This window comes from Alternaria ventricosa, assembly GCF_023758065.1.
Source record: "Alternaria ventricosa strain BMP 2768 chromosome Unknown scaffold_10, whole genome shotgun sequence".
Classification (NCBI taxonomy): Eukaryota; Fungi; Ascomycota; class Dothideomycetes; order Pleosporales; family Pleosporaceae; genus Alternaria; species Alternaria ventricosa.
In genome coordinates this window covers 969,559-986,831 of record NW_026055690.1, presented here as the reverse complement: position 1 = coordinate 986,831, position 17,273 = coordinate 969,559, and the positions used below count along the sequence as shown (strand labels likewise).

The following is a 17,273-nucleotide window of genomic DNA, read 5'->3' as shown; positions in this document are numbered from 1 at the left end:
TTCAGCGCTGGCCACATTGTTACATGGACTGTCTGAAGAAACACAGAAGCGTATTGACCCTGAACTTTCCTCGAGTCAGACTGAAGCAATCTCCAAAGGGCTGAAGGTGAGTCTCTCATCTCGGAAAGGTGATGCGCGCTTGATTGCCACATGAGCGATGTGCCGCATTGATCAATGCTCTCTTCGAAATTTGCCGGTTGATGCAGACTCCCGCTTGAGTACCTTCGCTTGGTAGAAATGGGTCACCAGGTTCCTCCAGTTCACCTCCCAGGTCCATATCTTCCTGTCCTCGTCCCAACAAAATTTACCCTTCACGCCCACCGATACACCAGTCAAATGGTTCTTCCCAATATTGACCCAGGGCGGCGCCTGTCGTAGTCGCTCCTCTGGTAAGCTACCCGCACGCCTAAGCTCATCAACGCTCTTCATCTCTCCCAGTGGCCCAAGTGTCTCCGACGACACAAGAACTGCGCGCTTCCGATCAGCAGTGATGCTATCGAACGAAAAGATGATCCTAGATCGCGGGATAGGGTCGCCAGGCCACTTCAGTGTACCTGTTGCGGGATCGCGACGAGGAAGCGCAAGGAATATTGTGATATCCGGAAGATAGGTGGACATGAAATGGCGTTCAACGTAGTCCTTGAAGTGCGAAGAGACTAGACGCACGCTACCCCAGAGATGGGAAGCATCGCGGTGGTCGGCGTGTTCCAAGATCTGCAACCAAAGCTCTGTAGGTAGTGCGGGGGGTGTTGATCGAAAGTCGCTGATGCTTTGATTCATATGGAATGAAATTTTCATGAACGGTAGAGTCGAAAGAAGCGTCACCAGATGTGATGTTTCCAGCAGGCCTCCTGCGCCTATCGATATTAGTTGGGCGATCTATGAGTCATCGTTGGTGGCCTATCCGATGATGCGGCCGACTTAGCGAATGCATACGCCACCCCAAGGCTCTTGTTATACTCTACGCAGAGGATCATACTCCTTTGACTCAGAATAGGGCTAGGTCTTTGTTATCGCTAGTCACTGAAGGTGTACTTTGGTATGCGGAGTAGTTGCGATAGCCTCGAGGGCCCTTATATCCTAGCCTTGCAATGTATTATGTATTCGTAGCACCCAACAGTATCACTGATTAAAGTCATACTCGTTTCAGAACATTATTCTTGGTCAGCTGGTACTTCATCGGTCGTGGAAAGCATCAAGTTCGCTTGGTGTTGTTACAACCAAGCCTTAGTGGGGGCGAGAGCATCTTGGGATGACGTCGCCGATGTTACAAGATGCCGTGTTGCGGCATGTTCGTGCCTGATCGTCGCATGGTGTCCTGAGACATCCAGGTTTCGACACCTTCAATGCATTCATGCGTAAGTAATCAAGTGCCAGACTGCTTGCGACACAAGATCTAACAGAGGAGCAGGCGAGGTAACGTGAACGAGCAGAAATACAATAGAATAGTTTTACATTTCATCAATACTAAGTAGGCGCCAGAGAAGGAAATAGCGCCCTCAGAACCAGTCCAATGAAGCGCTTCGCTTCAACCTCCGTAGAGTGACCTTCCGTACCCCTCTAGGGAACAGAAGTACGATCTATCTTGCAATTGTCGTCAAAGAGGAAAGTACCATTATAGCGTCCACTGCTTCAAACCTCAAACCTTGTCAACCCCAAACCTTGCCGTCAACTCTCCTGTTCTCTCGATCTTCATGAAGTGCCTAGGCGACGAAGTCACGTGCGGCAAAGCTGCGGCGGTTGAAGCGTCCGCGTCCACGTCCACGACCGAAGCCGCCGAAGCCGCCCTGTCCTCCCTGGACGCCTTGACCGCCTCCTTGTTGGCCTCCTTGTTGACCGCCCTGCTGTCCACCTTGCTGGCCGCCCTGCTGGCCTCCCTGTTGACCACCTTGCTGACCGTTGTTCTGACCGTTGTTCTGGCCGTTGTTCTGGCCGTTGTTGCCGCCGTTGTTGCCACCGTTGTTGCCACCGTTGTTGCCACCGTTGTTGCCGCCTCCGCCGCCACCGCCAACAGTGAACCTCACACAGTCATCCTGAGGACCACGTTGAGCGACAGGCATGACAACAGGCTGATGGTTGGAGGCAGAGGTGATAGAGCAAGCACGGTAGTTACCGGCAGGGAGACCAGCCTCGAGCGTGGCAGTGAGAAGACCATTGCCGTCACCAGCGTCGTTGATACCCTTGAAGAAAGCAAAGTTCTGAGCATCAGGAGGGTTGTTGGCGTCGTTACCCATGTCCTGGACGGAGATATGGGTGTGGCCAACGACGTTGCCTCCCTGAAGCGTCTGCGGGGCAGCGTAGTAGGTGTTGTCAGGGTTGGTGAAAGAACCGGCCTCCAAGTTGGTGATCTTCACGGAGAAGTCGATCTTCTGGTTTTCCTGGATGCCTTGTTCGTTGTTCTGGGGGCTGGTGAAGACCGCAGAGATCATGTTACCAACGGCAGGAATATCTCCCATGACTATCCAAAAGTTAGCACCTATCTTCTGAAGCAGGCTTGACTGGCTGAAGCTTACCGATACCGTTGCAGGATCCCTCCTTGACCTGGAGACCGTTGGTGAGGGTCTTGCCCTGGCAGAAGTTGATGAAGTTGGCTTGGTCACTGGTCAAGTTAGCAAGAGATCTTTACAAAGACGTGCATGTCAACATACGTGAGAGACGCGGCTTGTCCATCTTCTTGGCCCTGGTCGAATCCATCGGACTGGCTGGCAGTTTGAACAACATCAGGGTTGAGGGCTAGGTTACCACCACCACCGCCGTTGTTGCCTCCGTTGTTACCACCGTTGTTGCCGCCGTTGTTCTGACCGTTGTTCTGGCCATTGTTGCCTCCGTTCTGGCCGTTGTTTTGTCCGTTGTTGCCGCCGTTCTGACCGTTGTTCTGACCATTGTTCTGACCGTTGTTTCCACCTTGGCCGCCAAATTGGGCGTTGGCAACACCGGCTGCAAGCAGCATAGGGATGAGGGTTGAGAAGCGCATGATGATAGCTTCAGGAAAAGATGTTAAGATTGATAAAAGAGTGGAGTCCGGCTAGCGGTGGATTACAAAAAAAGGCAGATACGTTCAACGTAATCTGAATGAAGAATTAAGAGGAAGAGAAAGGAATGTAACCCTCAACTGCAGAACCGGAGTTTGTAATGGAACAAGCGACTGATGATGGTGAGGAAAGCAAGATATCTGAGGAATCGCATTGCCTTAAGTCCTTGGCGAGCGAATACAAGGCAAAGAGCAACCTGGTAAGGCGGCTCGTGGTTCCTCGGGCATGAAACCCACGATGAAGGCAGAGACGTCTCAAACCCACCCATACCGACATCGATAACGTCGCGCACGGGGCGCTGGCATCAACTGGCGCCCTGCCACTGACTGAGGCTGGCATGGCAGCCTCTCCGGAACGAGAATGCGCCAGGCATTGAAGAGGAGGTCTGAGAAACGGTTCGTGTAAGAGGTGTGCAAGAACCCCAATGGCGCTAACCCAAACGAGCTGCGCTAGCCGCCTTTCAGGCTCGAGCCAGGCATCTTCTAAATTTTGAGGAGGACACGCTCAAACTCCTATGATGCCTTCCCATGCGCCATAACAGCAACCGAATGCACGGCAGGACTGTGTGACTGACTTCCGATATCCGTTCGTCACCACCGCAACGCCAGCGGGGAAATTTGGTTTACTCGCTGCGGCCCACTTTGCGACCCACGCCTCCTCCATGAGCCTCACTGAATTGTCGGAAGCGATGTGCGACGTACTCGAGCAAGGTTGGTTCGTGCTGTCACTGTCTCGATTTGACGGATGTGACAGGTGACAGTTGAAGGACCACGGAGTAGCAAGTCCGCATCCTGCATCTGCACGCACTCTGTTGAATGTTAGAGGCAATCGGTCCTCTCTGCGACAACATGCGATGGCGGCAATTCTTAATCCGAGATCGATAAAGATCGATGTTTGCTGTTTGGGATGTTGCCGTGCCAAGTTGTCACGCCCACTCACCAACTCCACTGTGGACGCGGCGCCCAGACAACATGGCGACGTACCGACGTACTTCTCCACCATTAACAAGAGTGTGTATACCCATTCTCGAAGATCTGCACGCTGCTCCATCGAATCTGCAAGCGATGATGCTGCGCTTGCCCCACACTCAATAACCGTGCTCGCGGCAAAAGGAACTGAGACACCTCCTGTCAAACCCCGCTACACGTTCGCTCCTTCAACGTCGTGAAGGATTACGGAATCAGGATTGCCGTATATGGCTTGGTGTCCACGGGTCGCTCGGCTTGCCTGAGGCAGGAGGTGTCTTCAGGCACGGAGGATCTACATCTGTAACCAACACCCGCAGAAACTCCTCAGGTTCCAGTCTCTGTGACGCAAATCCTCGAGGTTGTGATTCTCTGATTAACAATCCCAAGCAGGCTTACGTGCATTCTCTTCTTCGGATCTATCTCTTCCATGAATTGTACCGCGCCGTCTTCGAGGAGTTGTCGCGACACCCTTCGGTCCTACTTCATCTCAACTGTCACAAGGATGCTTACGAGCGGCGACTATACACACGCGTTCTTTCGAATGTATCAACTTCGATACCTCAGATGGTCAACTCCCAGACGCGACCACAATCATCACGACCGTCAACGCACAGCTTCATGACAATCATGAGAACTCGAACAGCTCTCTGAGACAGACAGTACTGCTCTCCATTCCAGATGATCAGCCACCCCACTATCGTCCGTCTGTGTGGCCTTCAACGAAGAAGTACGGGGCAGTTGGGGTCTCCTCTACGTTGACAAGTCCGGGCAGGTTAACGGGTGCGACTCCACATATGTGGTCTGTCGGGACTGTCGTCTTTCATACTTCCATACAGTCAACTCCCAGGCGCTACCACAATCATCACGACCGCCAATCCACAGCTCGATCGTGATCATGATCAGTCATTCCACTATCGGCTGTGCCGCACAACCTTCGACGGGGGACTACAATGGATCTGGGGCTTTTCTCATGTTAACAAGATTAAGCAGGTCTACAGGTATCGACTGTACATACGCCTTCTTTCGGGTCTATGGTCTTTCTGCCACCCATCTCGTTTACTATTGCTGCGATGACTATGCCATACGGGCCACTCTCAACCTCTGCAACGCCTACGATGACCACACGGGAACCTACTCTCGAACGAGAACCATCGCAAATACGAAAGACTCAGACAGTCAACCGCCCCTCCATGATCTGTACTGCGTTGCCTTCCAAGAAGAGCTGCGCAACACTCTTGTCCTCGTTCATCTCGACTTCGATGAAGATCTCGCTTCGTCTCCCCATCTCTACGCCCTGAACGATCTCGTACTTGAACGTCTTGGATGCCTCTCCTGCTGTCTGCGACAAATATGCAGCCAAATCGCTGGCGGCGCTACCGGTAGCCGGATCTTCCAAAGGGCCCTCGATCATCCTCGTCCTTAGCTTCGTCACGCCATCGTCGCTCCATCCCGCCCGAACAAAGAAATATGTCCCAATGAATGTCTCGTCCCAGCCCTGATCCAGGCCCTCGACAGAGAGAGACTGGCCAGCTAGCGATACCATGCCCAGTGCCTCTTCGGATTCCAGTTCCACCAGAACAAATGTCATGCCTTTGACTATCGAGACGATGGCATGCTCATCTTTGACTTTAACTTTGCCTTGCCGATGGGCTTCAGCCAATTGCGGCTGGAGAGCGAACAAGTCGTCCTTGGTGTACCTCTTATTGTGGATATGACTGCATTGGTTAGCTTACATGTATACACACCTGCAGCACCTCAGGTCGCCGAATCGCTCTCAGACCGTGGGTCTGGAACAAGTCGAGCTAACCATCGTGATGCAGACACTCTAGACAGGCCGGGGGAGGACAATGTCAAATGCAGGAACCTACACGTCATGAGGGATCGAAGCCTTCGCCGTCTTCTTGCCGCAATCGTACCGCAGCCCGACCCTCCCAGCTTTGAGGTTGAACCTCGCTTCTATGACACCGCTGCTGACGCCACGCTCCCGAGCCGTCCTTCCCAAGACATAGCAGGCCGTGCCCACGGTAGGGTGTCCGGCGAACGGCAGTTCTCGCGAGGTCATGAAGATGTCGACGATCCATTGGTCCTCTGCCGCACCATCCGCGCGTTCGTGCAAGAAGGTCGTCTCCGATAGGTTGAACTCTCGCGCGATTGTTTGCTTTTGTTCCTGGTTTAGGGTCCGGCCAGGCGGGATGCGCACAATGGCCAGCGGATTTCCGCCGTATGGCTGCGAGGTGAAGACATCCACGGTCACGAAGTCGAGCTGCGAGGGGGATGCCATGGTCAAAGTATCTGAAATGACAGATTGATGTTTGGTGTTCAGTATTGCTTTGGCTTTGTAAATACGTGGGCGAGATGACTCATCAATGAACCTGCATGCTGCACCGCAGGATTTCGCTACCACGCCCTACATGTCACATAGATTCTACATTCCAATTCCGATCCCTCATATGTGATTTCAAATCCTTCTCGCCATGTGTGTTCGCCGTTCATTCTGATGGGGGTGTTGCTGCAGCCCGAAATAATGGTACCAAGGACAGCCCGCCAAGCATACCGAGGTTGTGCATCTAGAAGGCCACGTGAGGTGCAATGGCGCCCATCTCATAAACACTGAACAGGTCTAGAGCCTACATCATCGCCAAGTCACCTATCTTGCAGGATTCTAAGTTGATGTAGGCTGCAGGCCTGTTCAGTTGTTTTCTTGGTTGGCGTGCGTCGGTATCTGCCATGCTCAGGAGCACAGCCCTTGGCATCGGTCTTGGCAGTATTTTCTATCTCCGAAGGTGAGGCTGCGGTCGTGAGGCTGTGCAGTCGCTGCGCGAACACCATCCAAGGATCACTAGCTCGCCGTTACGTGTCCTTCCGGCTTGCCCGAAGAAGTACCTGAGGCGTGGCCGAGAGGACTGTAAGGTCAACCCTACCTCATGCATGCTATGATACAGCCGTGTACCTGGCTATAGTAGCATCTCCAAGTTGTCATGTCAGGAGGTTTGCCGTTGCCACATGGGGCAATGAGAAAGCTGAGATGTGGTACTTCCTTCGGCGACTACGCACTAGCTGTTCGCGCGACGACTCCCCATACCACGGAGAAAAGCGAGAGTGGAAACCTCCGCATAGAATCTGATGTTGATCGCAAATTCTTGCATGGAGTCGAACCAAACTTCAGAACACCAGAGTGGCTTGCATCTTCGATCTCAGAACAGAGGCCGACTACGCCACCAGGAGAAGGCATGACAACATGGCTGGCCATGGCAAGGGACTGATTTGAAATTCCACACCCTGTGTGCTTCAGCTGCCCTCCACTACAGTGGCGTGGTGTAGTCGATCTTCAATGCGCATAATGTTGTTGCAACGATGGTGTTGCTTCCCAAAGGAGAAACAATCTTGGGCTGCAACGAATGAGGAACTGCAACGTTAGGAGTGGAGACCCAACGGGGGTAGCTGGTCGCTCTCTGCACAGGTGCGAGCCGATCGACGCGGAGATTATTTTCAACGGTCTTTATCGATTCGTACAAATGCATCCTGGCATCGTTGTACTAGCTGCGTTTGTTCCTGCGCGGCTGTGGGTTGTTGAGAAGAACCACCGGCGTCTGTACCCGCGGCTGAGTGGCCTGTGAGGAGATTGTCAGACGGAATGGCGTCAAAGGCCAGCGCAAAGGGACCAACAGCTCGTCAATCTGGCGATGTGCAGTATGATCGCACAGCTTCGATCGATGAAATGAGATAATCTCGGTTGGTGTAACGATGGGGTTGCCCTCGGCCTCGCAGTGTGTGGGTGCAAGCGAGGAGGAGCACTGATGCTAGTACACAAGACTGCTAGGAGTCAGGACGATCCTTCGCGTTACCTTTGCGAGTCCGATCTCGTGCGCGTACATGCTGCTGCACCGCGGCCCAAGGCCAGGAGCTTGCAGTCTACATTTGTTGGTACCTTAGGTATACTCGAGGGGCCTCAATCACACGCATCGGAGACTGTCCGGCGGCGGCGGGCAAGATTTCCACCCATCTCCTAAATCATAGTGTGCGGAAGCAAGATCTTGACATGTCAAGCGCGTCGCGTTGTTTGTTGACATGCGATATCAGGCGCTGTTATGGTGCTTTTTTGTGATATGAGCAATCTTTTATCGGAGCTGCAAACACCCCACTCGGCTGCAGGCTCGCATAACGGGGGCAGGGGCCGTGAGCGGTGATAAGTTCGCATGGCTGCAGCTCCGAGTCTGCAAGGTACATCGCGTTTGCGAATGTGCTGGCTCAAGGATACGAGTCGTGAATCTAGGCTACAAGAGCCAAGTTCAGAGGTTTCATCGTCAACGGGCCTGCCGCGCCGCATCCTCATCGCTACACATTGCCACAATATTGTCGAGATGACGCGGATCATGAGGATTTGGGTAAGGTTCGTGAAAGGCCAACTTTGCCATGTTTCTGTGCCTGAAGATTGGGTTTTCGCATGGCGAGGTCAAAATGCCGATGCAGGCCCAACCCTGTCCTCTGACAGTTGCAGCTACGGCGACGTTCTTATTGGTAGTGCGGAAGAATCGAAAATGGGGTTGCATGTGCATTCTGCAAGGTCCAAGTGCTCTCGAGGGACATGCATCGGCACCCAGGATGATGCGGTCGAGTCCCAAGTGGAGACTGCATCGTCGGTGAATTGAGTTAGAGCGGCGCAGAGTTCGCGTGCGGTTGGGCAGACGCAACACGATTCAGAAGCCACCAGAGCAGACCTCGGAATGTCGACAGCGGCGGACCCCTTGCGGCCAGGATCAGCCTGTGCCACAGGTGCAGGCTGTGGACTGCTTCTGGTGCTTCTCCATGTTTTGGTTCGACCATGGTACTGCTGTTGGCGCCCTGAGAGTGACGTCTCAGGGTCCTCAGGGGACGGCCGGAGATGCACGTCGTACCAGCGCGACTGTGAGGATAGCGCGCGGCGAGGATTGGGAGCAACTGTGCCAGCTGTGCCTGACTCGGGGCGGGGTCGGCAGCAAGCCTGACGCACTCGAGCTGAAAGGCGTTGCTGTGAGATGGCTAGGCCGTCTTGGTCGTGGTTCTCGGGGAAGCTGGAAGCCCCTGTCACTGACGCCACTCATGCAAGTGCGAAAGCGACCATCACGGGCCCTCGCTCAGGGATCATGAGAAGAAGCGTTGACTAGAGCAAACGCAAAACCCTTTCTGTATACCTACCCGACGTCTGCCCGTTCCAGCCCTCTGCGATCGTCTGCTCCTCATAACCCCGTCCTACACCTCCACTGCCACTTGACCCTGCACCGCTGTGTTTGTCCTTCTTTTTTGCTTACCGTGCTCATAACCGCCTGCCCCGTCGCACACTGCAACGCCGACCACACTGGACCTTCCACCATCAACCTTGCCCGGAGCGACTCGACGTGGACTCACCAGAGCCGTATCACCATCTGCCTGCGCTTCCGCACTGTCTGCCGTGCTTGATATCCTGCCTCTCCGGTCGCGCCTTCCTTTCTTCTCGTCAAAGCTACGACCACCCCACCAAACCCCACGCGCCGCCCGCTAGCCTACTTCCCCCGGGCCGCCTTTTCTCCTTGTCAACACCCTCAACTCCAACCTCGCTTTCGCTTCTCGGGGATCGCATTCCGCTCTTTGCTTTTCTGCGATACGCGCAACTCTAGCGCTGCGCCATCGCCGGGACCCTTCGCATCCATACGCCACACCTTTCACGTGCTCTTCAAAATGGCATCAAATCATTCCCGGAGCGCGTCGGACGAGAACCACAACTCAATGGCATACATTCTCGAACACGTATTACAGTACCCTGGCAGCTACGACATCCCTCTCAAGACCATGTACGAGCTCAACCGCGTGGACCGCGCCCAACCCATCCCCAAGAACTACACCAAGTCTGGCAACACATCACCAATTTCCAGCTCATTCGCATGGAACACCACAGAAGCTGCGACCATGAGCTTCACCTCGTCGTTGATGAACCAGCTCAAAGCGTTACCCACACGGACCAGCGCACTGCCACCCGCCTTCATCGTAAACTTTGTGACACGCACCTTCATGCCCGAGCCAGCTGATGTCGACTGGAGCCAAGCTTTGACTGCGCTCGACTACCTGAAAGATTTGGAGACACGACGACGTAGAGAGATGGCTACCACGTTCGAGGCCCTTGACGTCCACAGGGACACATGGGACGCCGACATGGCCCGTGTCGCTGAAAAGGCACCTGGCATCGCACTCTGGATCAACAACCTTGAAGGCAAGAATCGGAAAGCTGAGTCGTACTATGCTCAGCTATGGGTCGGGCTCCGCCGATGGGTATGTTGTCTGTCTTCCTTCTCACGTGATCTCAACTAACATGAAGCAGATCATGATCAACCATCTCTCTGACGAAGAGTTCAACAAGCTCAACTGCATTAGCTATCTCAACACCCTCTTTCCTCCTGTCCATGCCCAGACCAAGCTCCCCTCGCAGTTCCTGAACCACGAAGCTCTGAAAGAAGAACGCCAGATCTTCTTCGAACTGATCAGCCAGGTGCAGAGGAGGGGACCTGATGTTCTACTTCCTCTCATCAACCGGGACAAGCGCCCGGAAGACCAGACTGGCTGGCCCACCGTCCAGAGGATCGTCGACAAGTACCTTCGCGTCGCGCAGAACATGATTCAAGACTGCATCGCTACTCACGGCCCAGAGTCGTTTGATCGTTACATGAACGGACCTGGCAAAGAGAAGAAGCATGACTCCGGTGTCAGTTTTGGTTCCGAGCGCCGGCCCAGCGTACAATCTAGCGTGCACGAGAAGCAGTCGCCCGAGCCCATGCTGAGCTACACCCCGTCCATCAAGGGTCTCAGCAAGCTTGAGAGGATTACTCGCGAGTTCAAGCGCATGCGAGTCAAGCCCCGGCCCGAAGTCGAAGAGATAACGCAATTCAATCAGCGGGCCGCCGCTGACCACATTCCCCAGACAGGTGCGAATGCTGGAAAGAAGTCGCTCAAAAAGGCCCGATCTCTCGCCAGCCTCAAGTTCGGCAACGGCAGCTCGGCGTCATTGGCTAGCAGAAAGGGCAGCGATGCTCTGGCATTCGACGCCGATGAGATGAAGAAGCATCGCGCGATATACGAGGCCTCGGTCAGCAAGAGCACCCACGCCCATGCGTAGACGGCGGAGCAGCTGTTCACGACGGCCTTTACGACCTCACGACGACTCGTATCACCACGAGTCAATGTAGTATGTTCACATGCGCTCACGAATCCACGGCTCATACCGCGCTATTCGGGCCGATGGGCAACGCGATGCCTAGACAACATGGAGACCTGCCATCGCCGCAAAAGCATGCAGGCGTTCCGAGTCGTTTTATTAAAGTACCCCATTGTTTTCTTTTCCGGCACTGCGAAGATGTCCCGACGTCTCGCTGCCGCCGTCAGTTGTATGACCTTTCTTAGCGGGCGTTGTCAGAAGCAATACCTTCGCGGGTCAAAATTTCTATTTTCATGTTAGTACATTCAGTTCATGTGATCTATGACGGATAAAGCATGGCGTTCAGGAAACAGGGTGCATGGCAAATGGCGTACTACAACGAATTGTTTTTGGAAGCATGTTTCTTTTCTCCGGCTGTACATACGAAAAGGCACGCGACTGCGTTGCTGCGGAACACGCATCGATATCCGAGATACTTAGTGTAATTGTGTCATCTCAGACATGGACGAGTAATGGATAATACACACACATCACAATCAGCTTGTTTGAGCATGGCGCATATATCGCATTCGTGTCATTGGCGGCCTGGCCCTCAGGTGAGGAGCGAGGCCGCGCAGGAACGAGGCTGCTGTTGCTGACCTTCCGTATTGAACCTCATGGTTTCACGCAAAGGATTGCCTTGCCCTCGCGTAGACGTCGCAGCATGGGATTAGCAAAGTTTGTTTTGCAAAACCAATGGAACTCGACTCAGGACCCTGGCGTACGTAAACTTTGTTTTTAATCACACTGCCCACTGAGCCCGCAGCTGTTCCCACATGCGTCTGCACGCACAACAACAACAGGGTAAGCCGCCCCCGCCACGCCATGCCGCATGCAGCCCGGGTTCGGGTGCCCGTTGCAACGTCAGTGGACAGGAAGGACTCCTTCATGTGCATTCTCGGCGGGCAGGCGAAAATGCACTCGCATCACATCCCCCCGGCTTGGAAGGGCCCCGAAGCTAACCGTCGACGCAAGATCAGCACCCGATATGGCAACTCGCATCCCGAACGCGGACCCGACTTCTGACGACGCCCGCCATGCCGCCCGCCCGTCACCTGCGCACGCGTCTGACGCGCCTGAAGCAGCCTCATCCGCGACGCGTCCCCGTCCAACGTCCCCCGTCGCCGCCGCACCGCCCAGACGCACCTTCTTCGACCCCTGGAACAGCTCCAGTACTGGCCATCAGCGCGCGGAGAACCGCCTCGGAGGGTCCAATTCATGGCGCGCCTCACGGAGCCTCAAGCTGGGCGAGCAGTTCAGGGCTGGCAGGGACGGTGGCAAGAGAGTCGCGGATACGGTCGGTGCAGGCAGTGAGGACTTTGGCAAGGATGGCCGCAAGGACAACGGCAGCTGGGAGAAGGGCGCAAAGGGTCTGAGGACCGGCGGACAGAAGAGCCTGGCCGAGGTATGGGCTGCGAGCAAGGCGGGCAGCAGCAGAAAGCCATCACAGGAGAAAGACACAGTGCTCTCCGACGTGGGAACCGACTCAGACACGCATCCCCAGAGCGACGTCTCCTCAGCCTCGTCAAAACCTTCCGAAAAGCAGATATTCACCGGTCTCTGTTTCTACCTCAACGGCTCCACCGCCCCTCTAGTCTCAGACCACAAGCTCAAGCAGCTCTGCGCTGCCCATGGCGCTAGCCATTCGATATCTCTCGGCCGCCGAACCGTAACGCACGTCATACTTGGTCGAGTAAACTGCGTTGGCGGTGGGGGTGGTGCAGGCGGCGGCCTAGCAGCAAGCAAGATGCAGAAGGAGATTACTCGCACAGGTGGCAAGGCTGTCAAGTTCATCAATGCGGAATGGTAAGTCAACTGCAAAGTAAGCCTTTGGGCTTGCGCATCTCCCGTCCGTCACAGCTTGTCCGGCTGTTTCACACACGATTGCGCATGTGATTGGGTTTATGCACAACATATACATGCCCTCTGTCAAGACACTGCTTAGGATATTGACTGACTGACACGTTGAACAGGGTTCTAGACAGCATCAAAGCCGGCCGCCGCCTCCCAGAGTCTCGCTATTCGCCGCTGAAGCTAGCGCACCAGTCTCAAAGTAGCGTACTGGGTATGATGCGCATTGGTGCTACGAGTTCGAAGCAGCAGCAAGAGCAGCAGCAGGGATGAGAACCCAACCTCGCTTTCCCTTGTCACCAGAAACCACGCAACTCTCGCCGGATCGACGACGCATTACCCCGTTGAGCAACTCGCCTGACTTGTGTAATATCCCTGGACTCAATACATACAACGATGAGTAAACCCGCAAACATGAATAGATACCCAAGATACCCACATCCTAAAGCAGTAAAAAGCGTATCCAAGGACCCTTGAAACACGCCTACCACACAGCAAACCTTCCCTTATCCAGTATACCAAAAACGCGCATCATTCTTCACATGATAGTGCTAATGTACATACCACGCGAGTACACCGGCCGGTGTAGATCCACCCTGCAGCAACTGAAACGTTGTCTGTGGGGAAGTTCGTCCGGGACCCGCGTTCGCGCTGCGTCGATCAATCAACATGTTCTTGCGTCGAACAACCACCAACGCTGTCTTCAAGACCCTGGACCCTTGGAAACTCTAAGTGGCGCGATAACGTGGCGCGATTCTTTGGGCTAGTCAATATTTTAGGCTCGCAGGTTGCGTTGCGTTCGGCTCGCGCTATACCTGCCGTGGATTTTCCGTGGGAGGCATCGCTGATATGACGGGTTCGGGATGATTGATGGTTATGTGTGATTATCTCGACTCGTGTGGAAGAGTAGATAGCTAGAAATTGGCTCGTTTCGTGCTAGCGCAATCTACACTATGAACTTGCCCCATACATTCCTACATCCATACAATCGAACAACGACAATGTCTCCAAAACTCTCCGGCCCACGTTGCAACCGAACAGCATCAGGCAGGCCAGCCGACCAGTCTACTCCCTTAACAAACGCACCTATGAACCACTCTAACGCGGAAGCATCCGTCAATAGCGCAAGAGCAGGCATCCGTGTCTTGTCAACGCTGGCGCTCCGGCTGCAAACAGCACTGGCGTGAACTCTCTCTGCTTTATCCATCCGTCAGTCAGTCAGATGTCATGTCACATCCACGTCAACGCCAGCAGCGTCAGAACGTAACATTCCCCCACCTAAACATTCTAGCTTCCCACGCCCCGTTTCGGCGCTCGACGGAAGCTTGCAAAAAGAGATACTTAGGTACCGAAATTTTCCCGCGTGTTTCGAACCAAAGTCGCTCGGAAAGGAAGGGGATTAAAGTTGAGTGGTTGGTTTGGCCGGTTCAACGACTGTTAGCTAGGCCTAGGTTTCGATGTGGTAGTGCGTGCGTGTCGCACCTACAGCGGCGGTGGTGGGATAAGCCGGATGGGCGAGGGGCAGGTTCAGTGCGTGCTGCTGGACCCTGGGTGTAGAGATGATGCCGCGTCAGGTGCAGGTAAGTTCCGCGCTGTCGTTCGCCCGTTTTTTATCGTTTGCTGAGACGTGTTTCGTGCTGGGCGTGACTCGTTGCGAGGTTGAATGCATGGTTCCGTGCGGGGGGGCTATCGTTACGGATTCTTTGTGTGTGGGCTCGGCGGCATGGAAAGGGATGATGGTTGCTTGGTCACTTCTTTGAAACAAGGTGTTGCGAATGTGATGTGGTTTTCTGGTGAGTGATGGGATTGCTAGTTTCCCTTGCCCGGGCAGTTGTGGCGCTAGGGTAGTGTGCTGTGATATTTTGGTTCGAGACGTTGGAGACATAGGGTTTGGTTCGCCGGGTTACTTGCATTCCGTCTTGGGATGACGATGGTGATGGCTGTAGGTTTGGGTTGATGCGCGAGAGTAGTAAGAACGGGATGACGGGTATTAAAAGTGATGTCAGAGGCGAATCCGCTAAAAGTCGGCGAATTCTATAGTTTTGAGTATTGTGATGACGAGTATTGTGGTTTGATCCGTTAAAGTTTTGCCTGCATATAGAGTGAAATCAGCGTAATGCGCGTCATCGGGGTCAGCCATGGAAATATCAAAGTCGTAGAACAAGATTCGGAGTTTGGCAGATGTGGACACAATGCTCTTTAGATCATTAAAACGTTTCCGCATCGGTAGAAGTTTTACAGAATTGTCGAAAAGGTTTTTTTTGAAATCACCTTTTGTTGACTTTCGAAGTGCACCATAGGCTCGTAGATGTGTAAACAGCATGACATGAAGTGAGTATGAATGCTTGACACGATGTTGAGGTGCATACTGAGACTTAAACTTGGATACACTGTGCGAATGAACAAGACAACAAGACCAAGCTGGGAAGTACGAAGATACTCAAGCGTTTAAGTTATGGATCGTGTATGTTACAATGCTGTTAAATTCCTTGCTTTGATATAGAACGAAGCTGCACGTCGAGACACCATGAAGTAGACATGGGATAACGAACCATATACGTATCGTATGCCTTGGAAACGCCGTAAGCCCACCGGTATCACTATCCCACAAACGCCCTTTTTGCGCAAAACCCGACACTGCCTCCCCAACATCTCTTAATCCTAACCAGCAGTCCTCGGCTTAGCCTTGGCCTGCTTCTTCGCCTTTGCATCAGCCTTTTGCTTCTTCTTCTTCTCCTCGAGCTTCTCCTCTGCCTTGCGCTTGAGACTAGCCTTCTCCTCAGCAGTCTTCTCAATCGGCTTGAAGAAGCCCTCTAGTCTGCTCTGCTGCGCCGTCTTCATGTTCTTCTGTAGCTTGGCTGCTCCGTTACGCACCCTATCTTCGTTGAAGTGCTTCTCCTCGACTAGGAACTTGACGAGACCTTCTACGTCAGGTGCTTCCCACTTGAAGTCACATTCTGGGTCGTCGGCGGGGCGCACGTCGGGCTCGAGGAAGAGGAGACGCGCATCAGCGAATGGCCAATCGTCGGGGATGGTGAGCTTCTTGGAGGATTGGGATTTGATGTGCTCGACGACGCCCTCAAGGTCGGTGTGCTCGCGGATGAGTTTGAGGGCGGTGCTTGGGCCGATGCCTTTGATGGGGTCGAGATAATCGCAGCCGAGGAGGATGCAGAGGTCGATGAACTGACAGTGGTTAGTATATGATATGTTTGAGGTAGTGACCTATTCGTACCTGCTTCCGCTCCATGTTCAGACCTTCGAGCACCTTGTCCAGGTGGATCTCCAGGATGGGCTCTTTGCGCTGCTCGCTGAAGGTCAGGTGTCGCAGCAGAATGGGTGAATCGAAAGTAAGGGTGTCCATGTCTTCTGAAGCAGCGGCGTACACCTTGCCTCCTCTCGCCAACGTAGCACATTGAGCTTCAGCCTCGGTCGGTGCGACAATGTACGGGATGCCCATGAGCTTGAGCAAGCGCTGGCACTCCTCGTTATGCTCCCTCGTGACCCTGACTGTCCGCCGCGAGAACTTCTCAACGTCTTCCGCTGTACCCGTCTCTTTCGCCTCCTCAGCTGCCGCGTGTGCCTCTGTCTTGCGCTGGAAACGCTTGGCGAGCTCGCCGGACTTGAGCTTGGGCGGAGCGCCATCGAAGACGTAGAGGGGCTTGATGCCGTTGTCGACCATGCGCATTGTGCGGTAGAAGAGACCCATGAGATGAGATGTGGTTTCGCCCGTCTCGCTCATGAGCTGCTGGCCATCGGAGCGGACTGCGATGAGGAAACTGTAGATGCTCATAGATCTACACAATATTAGATGGGAGAGTCGTAGAGGGGTTAGAACATGCATACGCATCCTGGGCATGTTAGCAATTGACCGCGTAGTGAAGACGGCAGCAGACGTACTATGGCGACTTTACGTCCAAACTGGTTCTTGATCTCGCCCTTCTTGACTGCCTCTGGCGCATGCTCCTCGATGAGCTGGTACAGGTGTTTGATACCCATGGCGACTGATTTTCTCTGGCAGTTGTATTATTCAGATGGGTTTGAGGTGCTGTTGGCCCAGAGTGTTGTGTGTAGAAGCGTAGGCGACTGCGTGGTGGCTGGAGAAAGTGACGCCAACGATCGTCACGACGCGTTCGCGTCTCACCGCGCGCAATCACGGTCTACATTCCTTGGCGTCGCTACCCCACATTTGCCTGTCATCGCTTAGTGAGGCTCTGCATGCGT

The 17,273-nt window shown here is 54.0% G+C and overlaps 5 protein-coding genes across 5 annotated transcripts; 2 read left to right on the top strand and 3 right to left on the bottom strand.

The window, feature by feature from the left end:
• Positions 1-1,703: 1,703 nt before the first annotated feature.
• On the bottom strand, positions 1,704-2,974 carry J4E93_006412 (uncharacterized protein; the record flags this gene model as incomplete). Its single annotated transcript, XM_049344325.1, has 3 exons — positions 1,704-2,458; positions 2,514-2,599; positions 2,649-2,974. 3 exons carry the CDS (start codon positions 2,972-2,974, stop codon positions 1,704-1,706), a joined length of 1,167 nt encoding a protein of 388 aa, XP_049198760.1.
• A 2,194-nt stretch (positions 2,975-5,168) lies between these two features.
• On the bottom strand, positions 5,169-6,281 carry J4E93_006411 (uncharacterized protein; the record flags this gene model as incomplete). The annotated part of the gene is made up of 2 exons (XM_049344324.1): positions 5,169-5,715; positions 5,869-6,281. 2 exons carry the CDS (start codon positions 6,279-6,281, stop codon positions 5,169-5,171), a joined length of 960 nt encoding a protein of 319 aa, XP_049198759.1.
• A 3,413-nt stretch (positions 6,282-9,694) lies between these two features.
• J4E93_006410 (uncharacterized protein) lies at positions 9,695-11,123 on the top strand (the record flags this gene model as incomplete). Its single annotated transcript, XM_049344323.1, has 2 exons — positions 9,695-10,282; positions 10,332-11,123. The coding sequence occupies 2 exons, from the start codon at positions 9,695-9,697 to the stop codon at positions 11,121-11,123; spliced, it is 1,380 nt and encodes a 459-aa protein (XP_049198758.1).
• A 1,066-nt stretch (positions 11,124-12,189) lies between these two features.
• Positions 12,190-13,325, top strand: J4E93_006409 (uncharacterized protein; the record flags this gene model as incomplete). Its single annotated transcript, XM_049344322.1, has 2 exons — positions 12,190-13,007; positions 13,175-13,325. The coding sequence occupies 2 exons, from the start codon at positions 12,190-12,192 to the stop codon at positions 13,323-13,325; spliced, it is 969 nt and encodes a 322-aa protein (XP_049198757.1).
• Positions 13,326-15,713: 2,388 nt separating this feature from the next.
• FEN1 (Elongation of fatty acids protein 2) lies at positions 15,714-17,048 on the bottom strand (the record flags this gene model as incomplete). The annotated part of the gene is made up of 4 exons (XM_049344321.1): positions 15,714-16,235; positions 16,285-16,846; positions 16,896-16,900; positions 16,950-17,048. 4 exons carry the CDS (start codon positions 17,046-17,048, stop codon positions 15,714-15,716), a joined length of 1,188 nt encoding a protein of 395 aa, XP_049198756.1.
• Positions 17,049-17,273: the final 225 nt, after the last annotated feature.